General features: G+C 44.7%; 1 protein-coding gene across 10 annotated transcripts in view; it reads right to left on the minus strand.

Annotated features, from left to right (window-relative positions):
* Positions 1–6982, minus strand: part of TSEN2 (tRNA splicing endonuclease subunit 2) — a 48614-nt gene extending 41632 nt beyond the window's left edge. For 7 of the 10 annotated variants that reach the window (XR_643487.4, XR_002520313.2, XR_002520315.2 and 4 more), the window contains exon 1: positions 1383–6587. Coding sequence is in view for 6 of the 10 variants with exons in the window: in XM_021934184.2 (XP_021789876.2) it covers positions 1383–1571 (189 nt within the window). In the remaining 4 variants the exon portion in view is untranslated. Of the gene's footprint in view, positions 1–1382 lie in introns of all 10 variants that reach the window. The other 3 variants (XM_009200200.3, XM_003894077.4, XM_003894075.3) reach the window with 3 other exon arrangements.
* Positions 6983–10487: the final 3505 nt, after the last annotated feature.

Genomic DNA, 10487 nt, shown 5'->3' on the forward strand with positions numbered 1-10487 from the left:
AGGGTAAGACGCTGTCTCAAAAAACAAACAAACAAAAAACAACCCAGCAACAACAAAAACCAAGAGGAAAAAACGCATACAGCACTTTATAGAGCCTCTTGCTTAATGCTATATACTGTAAGTGAAGGCCTCCCTGGTGAGCTGCCCTTGGCCTACTGAGACTCCCGCCTCACCACGGCCAGTGCCACCCACTCTTCTATAAAATGTCTAGAGAAGGCACATTTATGGAGACAAGACGCAGATTCGTGGCTGCCTTGGGCGGGGAGTGGGAGCTGGGATTAAGTGTGATGGGCACAAGGGAACTTTGTGGTGATGGGAATGTTCTAAAACAACTGTGGTGAGAGTTGTGCAACTCTATAAATTGATGACAATCACTGAATTGTATACTTACAATGGGAGAACTTTATAATTGTAAATTATAACTTAATAAAACTGTATTTTAAAAATGCCCACAGCAATGAACAGACTGTGGGAATTTTTTTTTTAAGAACTACCAGTCTTCGGCCGGGCGCGGTGGCTCAAGCCTGTAATCCCAGCACTTTGGGAGGCCGAGACGGGCGGATCACGAGGTCAGGATATCAAGACCATCCGGGCTAACACGGTGAAACCCCGTCTCTACTAAAAACACAAAAAATTAGCCGGGCGCGGTGGCGGGCGCCTGTAGTCCCAGCTACTCAGGAGGCTGAGGCAGGAGAATGGCGTAAACCCGGGAGGCGGAGCTTGCAGTGAGCTGAGATCCGGCCACTGTACTCCAGCCTGGGCGACAGAGCGAGACTCTGTCTCAAAAAAAAAAAAAAAAAAAAAAAAAAAAAAAGAACTACCAGTCTTCACTCAACTTGATCAACGCTGGAAAACAGTAAAAACTGGAACTTGTCCTCATCTGAGAAGAGGTCTCCAACCAGGAGGCAGCAGATAAGGAGCTTCACACCAAAGCCCCACCTGATCCGTGCCTGAGCAGGGACACCATACCACGCTGTGGCTACCTCTGGGAACAGAATGGGAGTCAGTGGGGAATTTTTACTTTTTTACCCATTACATTTCTGTAAATTACTTTTTTTGTTCCTTCAACAAACATGCATTGCTTTTACAACTAAAGACAAAAAAAAAAAACCAAAAAAACAAAAAGCCAATCCATTGACTCTACTTCATCACTGAAATAAAGGTTTGTGGGCAGGGGTGCTCCATCTGTCATTCTATTACCCTAATGTATGGCTTTTGGGCACTAATTCAAATTGTACTTTTCCTATAACTGGACCAAACTGCAAGGAAAGAATACACATTGTTCATGGTTGGTGTGGGGGCATGGCTGGGATGGGGAGAAGGAAAGGACTGCTTGCTCAGGGTTGTCTGAAAGTAATCCTGCCGAGGCTGCCCGCACTTACTTTCCCATAGAGCTGCTCAATGTCCTCTGCATTCCTCACAATCACATTGTTGTTAATCATTTCAGCACGGAATATCTTGAATTCTTTCTGAGGACCATGGTCCTGACCAAAAGGGATTGGCAATGGAGACTCGTAAGTCTCATACACTCTTCTTTTCCTCTTCGGGGCATGGAAAACTGCTTCTGCCATTTTTCAGAGGAGGTATCCTTTAAAGAGTAGACAACAAAGAGAAAGAAACAGACAATCAGTAACTACCTTGATTCAAAATGTGAGTACATCTGTACCTAGGCTCAGAAAACTTAGGGGTCTGTGGGAAGAAATCAAGTATTTATAAAGCAATAAACTAAAAGTAATAAGAACAGTTTGTGTGAGCAATGTAAATCACATTGACCCAGAATATGGCAATTAATCCCCCAAAATAACCCCCAGGAAATGAGTGGTAATCTTTCTACTCCAGTTGACAATGCTGAGACCTAGTGACGTGCCCAAAGCTGCAATGTTAGGTCTCCAGAGAGCAAGCACAACAGGATTTCTGTCTACCAGGAGTGCTTCCATTTCACCCACCCAACAGACATTTACTACCAGGAATTCCTAATAATCATAGGTGCTGGGGAGACAAAGACAAAACTGAGACCCTGTCCTCAACAAATTAAATCTTGCAAGCACTTCATTTTCCAAGAGGATCTTAAAATACACACTAAACACTGGGTCAATCAGCTCCCAACATTTAAAGTACATTAATAAATAATAATGACAGCAGCAGTTATTTAAGGGTTGATTATATACTACCAAATGCTACTGGCTTCAAGCAGGGACTCTAAAGTCAGACTACCAGCATTGGAATCAACTTTACCACTTTCTGGCAGTGTGATTTTGGGCAAAAGTCACTGACTCTGTGCTTTAGTTTCCTCACCTGCAAAATCAAGATAAGAACAGATTCTATCTTACAGTTGAGATCCATAAAGTGCTTAGAACAGTACCTGGCCTGGCACGCAGTGAGTATTAGTATTACAGGGTGAGCAATAGCAACACCATTTTATAAATAGGAAACAGATTCAGGTTAGAGAGATTTGTAGAGGACCCCGAGTGTGGTGGTATCGGATGACCCAGGTCTGTTGAACTCCCAAGCCCATGCCCCCTCTCTGGATTCTGCTGAAAGCACAGGCAGGGTCCTACTTTTGTCTTTTGTCTGATGACTATTTCTCAAAATCAGATGGTGAAGGGTTACTGAGCAATAATGGAATTACCTATCGTGCACCCAGCACTACAAGGGAGAAGAGGAAGCCAAGGCCAGTATGTGTCCCTCTGGGGCCATACATTGGACCCAAGGAGACAAAACAAGTATATAACATACCTGGAAGCATAGAAAGCAAGTTGGAACTAACGGAACAGGCTGTGATCCACTAATGTCTAAAGGAGGGAGTAAATGTGAGCATATTGTGTGACGCAGGCACAGAGATACAGCAGATGCACTTAACCTAGGAAAACTTAACCCTATACAGGGGAAAACAATGTAAATGGTGTAAGACATTCCACTCAAGGAGCAGCTGTCCTGGAATGAGGTGGGAAACTTGAATCTGCTGCTCCCTCAGTACCAGGTCTAGACTTGATTTCAACTGAGAGCTTACCTGGTGCTTGAAGATACAGTGCAGCCAAATCATACACACGTTTAACCTACATGACTCCAAACCCTCACAAGGGAAAAAAGAAGACTAATTACTTAGGTGGCTCCTGCACTCAGTACTTGCATCCCATTGGCAAGGGACGCCATCAAGCCTGAAATAGTCAAGAAGGTGGCCAAAGCTGAGGGAGGGGAAGGTGAGTGGCTTTAAGAGTGTCATGATCATTAAGAAATGAAAAGGCTTATCCAATGTGTGATGATATCTTTATCCAACTTCTCAAGGAAGAAGCTGAGGAATTATATGAGGACATAGAAAAACACAGACTAAAGAAGAGTTAGAGGAATTGATACATCAATTACAAAGATAACTATGAAAAACAAGAAGAATCAGGAAGTTGGAACCTTCCTAGAATTGCCAGTGTTCTAAGCAGCAACATGCTAGATTAATTTCTAAATAAGGTATCTTGAAGGAATTACATACTGAGCATTACTTTGTACATTTTATATTTATGCATGCACCTTGCTGTATAGTGTTTATAACATAACCATGTCTACTACATGTTCACAGGAAACCTAAGAGATTTTCTTAAGAGCATATTTTGACTAGGCTTTACCTTGCTTGCTGACTTATCCCTCAGCCCAAGCCAACTATCACATTTAGTACTCAATTGGAGAGACACTAATTTATTCTAAAACTGAAAATAAACACTGCTTTTTGGGGACAGGATGCTGGTCTCCAGTAAGGCACTTTTTGAAAGACTTCCAGGAATGATTTGGACTTTTATGGGATTTTTCACTTTTATAATAACCTCTGCTCAGCAGCTGACTTATATATATTACATTTGGAATTTAAAAAAATGAAAAAAGATTTAATGGCCACCTTCAAGAAGTTCTAATAAATTCAACAAATAAAGAGTTGTATTTTAGCTTGCCTCATTTGTTCAGCGTTTTTCCCTCTCAGACTGCTGTCACATCTAAAAAAGGCAAGATTTAGCTGTGACACTTGATCGAAAGAACTCTGTACTCCAACCCAAGTGTGTGGGATGGAAGGGTCCCTGAGACAAAACACCCCTCATAATCCAAGTTCTTGTGTCACTCTTGCTCACGTGGCTGCTCACCCCTCAGGAATTTGGCTCGCAGCAGGCCTTCCAGACACGCAAAGCCGCCATTATTATTGTGTGACCTTGCACAACCCACTTTCTCTAAGCCCAGTTTCATCTTCAAATTTAACAGGACTGGAGGAGTCTGGCGGTTCCTCAAAATGTCAAACACATATTTATGACATGATCCAGCAACTCCACCCCTAGGTACAGACCTAAGAGAACTGAAAACATATGTTCATGGAAAAATTTGTATGTGAATGTTCACAACAGTATTATTCATAATAGCTCAAAGTGGAAACCATCCAAATGTCCATCAATAGTTGACCAGATCAACAAAATGCAGTCTATCCATATAATCAAATATTTGGTCGTAGAAAAGGAATGAAGTTCTGATACATTCTTCAACACTTGAAAGCATTATGCTAAAAGAAGCCAGACACAAAAGACCACGAGACAATTAATATAAAGTGTCCGGAATAGACAAATCCATAGAGACAGATTACCAGTTGCCAGAGATGGGGAAAAGTGGGAAACGGGGGGTGGGTGGTGACAGCTAATAGACAGGGGGTTTATTTTGGAGGGTGACGAAAATGTTTTAAAATTAGATTGTAGTGATGGTGATGGTTACATAACTCCGAGAATACTAAGACCACTGACTTGTACATTTCAGAAGGGTGAACTTTACAGAATTATATGGTATCTCAATAAAGCCACTTTTAAAAATTCAGAAGACATCCCCCAGGCCATGTCCTGCAAGAATTGCTTCACAGATACCAGCGTGAAGCTTCTAGAAAAGATCGAAAGAAACTCTCTGGGAAGGCAGAGCTCACTTCCCAAGGGGGAGAAATTCAAGAGGACAAATCAGATGATCTCTAGTTTCATGGAAGAGTCCTCTTGTGCTTAACTCGAAAGGCAAAGCAGAGGAGAAAAGACTGCATTTGCCATTCCCTGTATCTGCAATGGACATTCAAGAAATGGTTCTTTAGTGCCACGGCAGGAGAATGGCATGCTGTAAGAGGTGGGATGTGAGTAAAATAAGAAGAGTAAACTGTAGGCACCAGACGCCAGAGGCACTAACTGTGCCATGTGCTGCACATGTGGGTACTATAGTCATCCCTTGGTATCCACAGAAGGACTGGTTCCAGGACTCACCCCCTACCAAAATCTGCAGCTCAAGTCCCTTACATAAAATGCAGTATTTGCATGTAACCTATGCCCGTCTTCCCATCTACTTTAAGTCATCTCTAGATTACTTAGATTACTTATAATACCTAACACAATGTAAATGCCAAATAATTATTATTTTTTAAATGTCTTTTTCCAAATATTTTTTGATGTAATATTGGTTGAATCCACAGATTCGGAACCTGATAGGGACAGCTGACTGTACTATCCTCATTCCACAGATAAGAAAGAAGAGCCGTGCCTGAGGTGCACAAAAACATACAGGAAAGACTGGGTTAGTTGTCAAGAGGTTTGGGATGCAAAGGCTGGTTTGGAATTGGAGTCACTGCAGGTTCTTAAGTTGAGAATGATGACTGAAAAATGTAGATTAGGAAAATTAAACCTGGGAGTGGTACATCACACACAGTGGCCCTCAAGCTTAGCTACCCTTAACGCCTCATGCCCAGTCCTCACCTGCAATCAATTACATCAGAATTTCCTGGGAGGACCCAGGTGATTTTAACACGTAGCCAACCACCTGTAACAGCACAGTCTATTCAAACTCACTTAATCCCAATAGCCCCCTGAGGTAAAGACTATTTTTATTTCCATTGTACAGATAGGGAATGTGACTCAGAGGGGCCTGGAGCACCTCTGAGAAATCGTTACTTCTCCTTTCCCCAACCTGCGCACACCTGACTCCAGAGCTGCGTATTCTTACTTTCTATTAAAAGCAAGGTCTGTTTCTTATTCTTCCCTTGAGCACACAAGCTAACACCTCTTAGGTGCTGGTAAATGTCTATCAGAACAACAAACAAAAAAGTGGGCGGTGGCTCCATTTAATTTTCCAACCTTCCTGGACTAGGTGCCAAACAAACGTGGTTTAAAAACCTCCCACCCAGCAAATTTCACCTTCTCCCAACCAAAACACGCTTCAAGCACCACCTGCGCACCTCCTGGGCTCAGGGAGGCAAGGATGAAAGGGACAAGGTAAACAATCCTGCCTCTGGGGAGCTTTCAAGTTAGAACCTGAAAATAAGCCATAGAAACAGATGACAAGCCTTTGAAAGTTGTTGTGAGGATTAAATGCATAATTTTGCAGAAGGCGTTTTGTTCGGGGCCTACCACGTGGAAAGCGCTCGCCAGACGACAGCTGCAACTATTAATACAAATAAACAACTGCGCACCCAAATAGCGTTAAGGGCCCCGCGAATTCCTAACTCCCTATTTCAACTTACCCCTTTGCTTCTTTCCCTGACTACCCCCACACCCGACCGAACCCCACCAGAGGCTGAGGCTCCTCTCGGGCACCGTCAGCTGCACCTTGAGCCCCAGCCCCACCAGCCCTGAGCAAGGCGTCGGCGTTTCCAAGAACCAAGGGCTGCAGGCGCACGAGGAAGACGCGGAGGAGTCAGTGAGCGGGCGCGCTCGGAAGCCTGGCTCCCCGTCCCGGCACTGTCTCGGCCGGCTGTGCGACCCCACCACAGTACCCGAGCCCTTTCCGCTCTCGCCCTGAAGGGCTTATCGAAGAGCGAGATTTCCTCTCGCGGCAAAACACCAAACTCGGAAGGAGCCGCGCGTTCTTCGCCCAGGGCCCTTACCTTTCTTGGCCCCATGCGCTCGCCGTTACCTCGGCAACGCCGGCCGTGGGGCGGACACCGCTGCCATCAAGCAGTGCGGCCGCAAAGCCAGCCTAGTGCGCAGCCGCAGAGCGCCTGTCGGGACTTGGTGGAGTGCGCCTGCGCGTGGCCGGCTGGCGGGTGTTCTGTGCGCCAGCTCTGCCACTGCGGAGTATGAGGCGGAGGCTGGGTGTGTTCTTTGCTGCTTTCTGCAGGATTGTACGGATACCAGAACGGTCCTGCAAGACCCATTTTACAGATGAGATGAAGTTACCCGTCAGATGTCACATAGTCACGTGGGAGGTGGGAGAGACCTAGAGTCTTCGGCTCTCGGAGGATGGGATATTTGAGGCGACCGGCAGGACTTTATAATTGGCCCTGAGGAAACTGATCTCATCTTTCTCAATGTAGAAAGAGGATCACAGTAGCGCACCTGTATACGCTGCAGCATGCGGAGAACTTGCAAAGACCTTTCCTCTGGCAGACACCTGGCCAGAAGCCTGTGTGTGCCCAGACTGCCTGTGCAGTTAAAGGGACAACAGGTGGCAGGTCCACCTGCTCTGCATCCCCATTTTCCCCTTCACTGACTGTGTGAGCCTGAATGACTGACAACCTTTCTGAGCTTAAGTTTGCTGAAAAATAGGCCATCAGAATTATGGGAGATGAGCAAAACTAGAGTGCAATAGGAAGTGTAAATTTCTCCTGCCCTGGTTATTTTAAAGGAGGCCTATGGGGAGTCCAATATATACCTTCCCAAATATGAATCACAGGAGTTCCACCTCACAGACTAGGCAGGAGGCAAAGAAGGGTTGCAAGGATGAGCAGCAAATACTGCTGGAGAGATTCATGGTGCTAGATGTGATGATGGATGTTGAATTTTGGACCTTTGCCAATGTTCTTGCCTCCATTCCTTCATGCATGCTGTTGCCTCTATGTTCCCTCCCTTCTGTTAGCTGCAGTAATTCCTGGTCAGCCTTTAGGTCTCAGCTCAGATATCACCTCTTCCAGGAGACATCTTGCCTCCCCAGGCGTGCTTGGGTGACTTGCCTCTGCGTTCTGCAGTAGCCTGGCATGGCCTGTTTTGTCCCTGTTTTTCTGGCCCTTTTTATTTTTTGAGACGGAGCCTGGCTCTGTCGCCCAGGCTGGATGGCAGTGGCACCATCTCAGCTCACTTAGCTCACTGCAACCTCTGCCTCCCAGGTTCAAGTGATTCTCCTGCCTCAGCCTCCTGAGTAGCTGGGATTACAGGCACCTGCCACCACGCCCGGCTGATTGTTATGTTCTTAGTAGAGACGGGGTTTCACCACGTTGGCCAGGCTGGTCTCAAACTCCTGACCTCAAGCGATCCTCCCGCCTCAGCCTCCCAAAGTGCTGGGATTACAGGCGTGAGCCACTGCATCCCGCCTGGCCCTTTTTGAACTGCACTGTGGCCTTGCTCTTGGTAGAGTGAGATCATGTCACAGCATTCAGTGGCTCCTCTGCTGCCAGGACCTTAACTGCTAGGCTAGGGAGTTCAGGCTTTAGATAAACCAAAATCAAAGAGCTTTGTGGTAAGAATGTTGCAAAAGAAAGGGAGAAAATTGGCAAGAGTCACAGGATGTGGTAACAGGATGGATTGGGCAGAGGAGCAACAGCTGAAGAGAGGCTGTAATATCCAACCAGAACATGCCAATTTAAGAAATACTGGTGTTAGAATTAGAGGGCTTTAACAATGAAAGGGATTCAGAGGTTGTCCAGTTAAACTTCCTTATTTAACTGATTAAAAAACAGGTCCAGTGGCACTGTGAGTTGTCAGAGATAACCAAGCAGGTCTCCTAGAGCCAGATCTCTTAAATCCCATCCCAGCCCGTGGAAGGATTGGGGTTTGGGATCTCAAATTTCCCTCCCAAAAACATTAAAAAAAAAAAAAAAAAAAAAAAATTAAAAAAAGAAAAAAATTCTGGAAATTTCTAAAAAGAAAGAAATAGTTCCCCGAGATTTTCTCGAGTGTATTTTAAACCCTTTGATATGGTTATTTTCAAACATACAATACAAAAGTAGAGAGAAAATGGTCCAATAAATCATCACTTCCAGCTGGGCATGGTGGCTCACGCCTGTAATCCCAGCACTTTGGGAGGCTGAGGCAGGTGGATCATCTGAGGTTGGGAGTTTGAGACCAGCCGGACCAACATGGAGAAACCCTGTCTTTACTAAAAATACAAAATTAGCTGGATGTGATGGCGCATGCCTGTAATCCCAGCTACTCTGGAGGCTGAGGCAAGATAATTGCTTGAACATGGGAGGTGGAGGTTGTGGTGAGCCGAGATTGCACCATTGCCCTCCAGCCTAGGCAACAAGAGTGAAACTCCATCAGAAAAAAATAAAATAAAATAAAATATCACTTCCACAACCTTCAACCTTTGGTATCTCGTTTCTTTTGCATTCTCCATATACACACTTTTATCTCCTTGCTGGAGTATTTTAAAACAATCCCAGACATTATATAACTTCATCCATGATATTTTAGCAGATATCTCTAATAGATAAGGACTTAATTTTATTACAATACATCTGCATCTACATTATATATACACACACACACACACACACACTTATATCAACTGTGTAGTTCATTCTCATTATTTGAGGTAATTCTGTTCTATAAAGTTGTCACAAACACTGAAGTAGAAAATACTGAACTATGGGGCCAAGCGCGGTGGCTCACGCCTGTAATCCCAGCACTGTGGGAGGCCGAGGTGGGTGGATCACGAGGTCAGGAGATTGAGACCATCCTGGCTAACATGGTGAAACCCCATCTCTACTAAAAATACAAAAAATTAGCCGGGCGAGGTGGCGGGCGCCTGTGGTTCCAGCTACTCGGGAGGCTGAGGCAGGAGAATGGCGTGAACGCAGGAGGCAGAGCTTGCAGTGAGCCGAGATCGTGCCACTGCACTCCAGCCTGGGTGAGAGCAAGACTCCGTCTCAAAAAAAAAAAAAAAAAAAAAAGAAAATACTGAACTATGTTTCCAGGAGAAATACAAGGTTAGGTGTCTGTGAGTCTCTGGTCGCAACATTTTCATCAACTGGTCAATACATAACCTCACTTCATGTGTTTCTGTTTAAAGACACCTTATCTAATTTGTTGATTCATCAACATTGAACTTGCAGCCAACAGCACTATAACTCCTGCCTAAAGGAGGCTTATCTAACACACCTATTTTCTCCAATAAGGCACATTTCTTGGGTGGGGAACACCAGACAGCACTTCAGCACTCCACTTGGGGCCATTTTAAACAGTTAAATCACCAACAGAAAGCACAAAATGTGAAAAACATGGCACAAACTAGAGCTCAAAAAAGCATACTTATTTATGGTATGAGAGATGAAACAAGAAGGCAGAGTCTCCTTGTTCAACTTCAGCTGGGAATGTGCTCACTGAGTGACTCAAATGTTTTGGTGTTCTGTGCATGCACGTATCTGCAGATGACTGTGACTGTGACTGTGATGTTATAAATAAGTTTTAGCAACTAGGTGAGTTTGTAAATACAGAATCCAAGGGAGGATGGACTATATCAACATACCCCAGTATCACTAGCACATCTAATACAATGAACAGTTA

Source organism: Papio anubis, chromosome 2 (genome assembly GCF_008728515.1).
Source record: "Papio anubis isolate 15944 chromosome 2, Panubis1.0, whole genome shotgun sequence".
Lineage (NCBI taxonomy): Eukaryota > Metazoa > Chordata > Mammalia > Primates > Cercopithecidae > Papio > Papio anubis.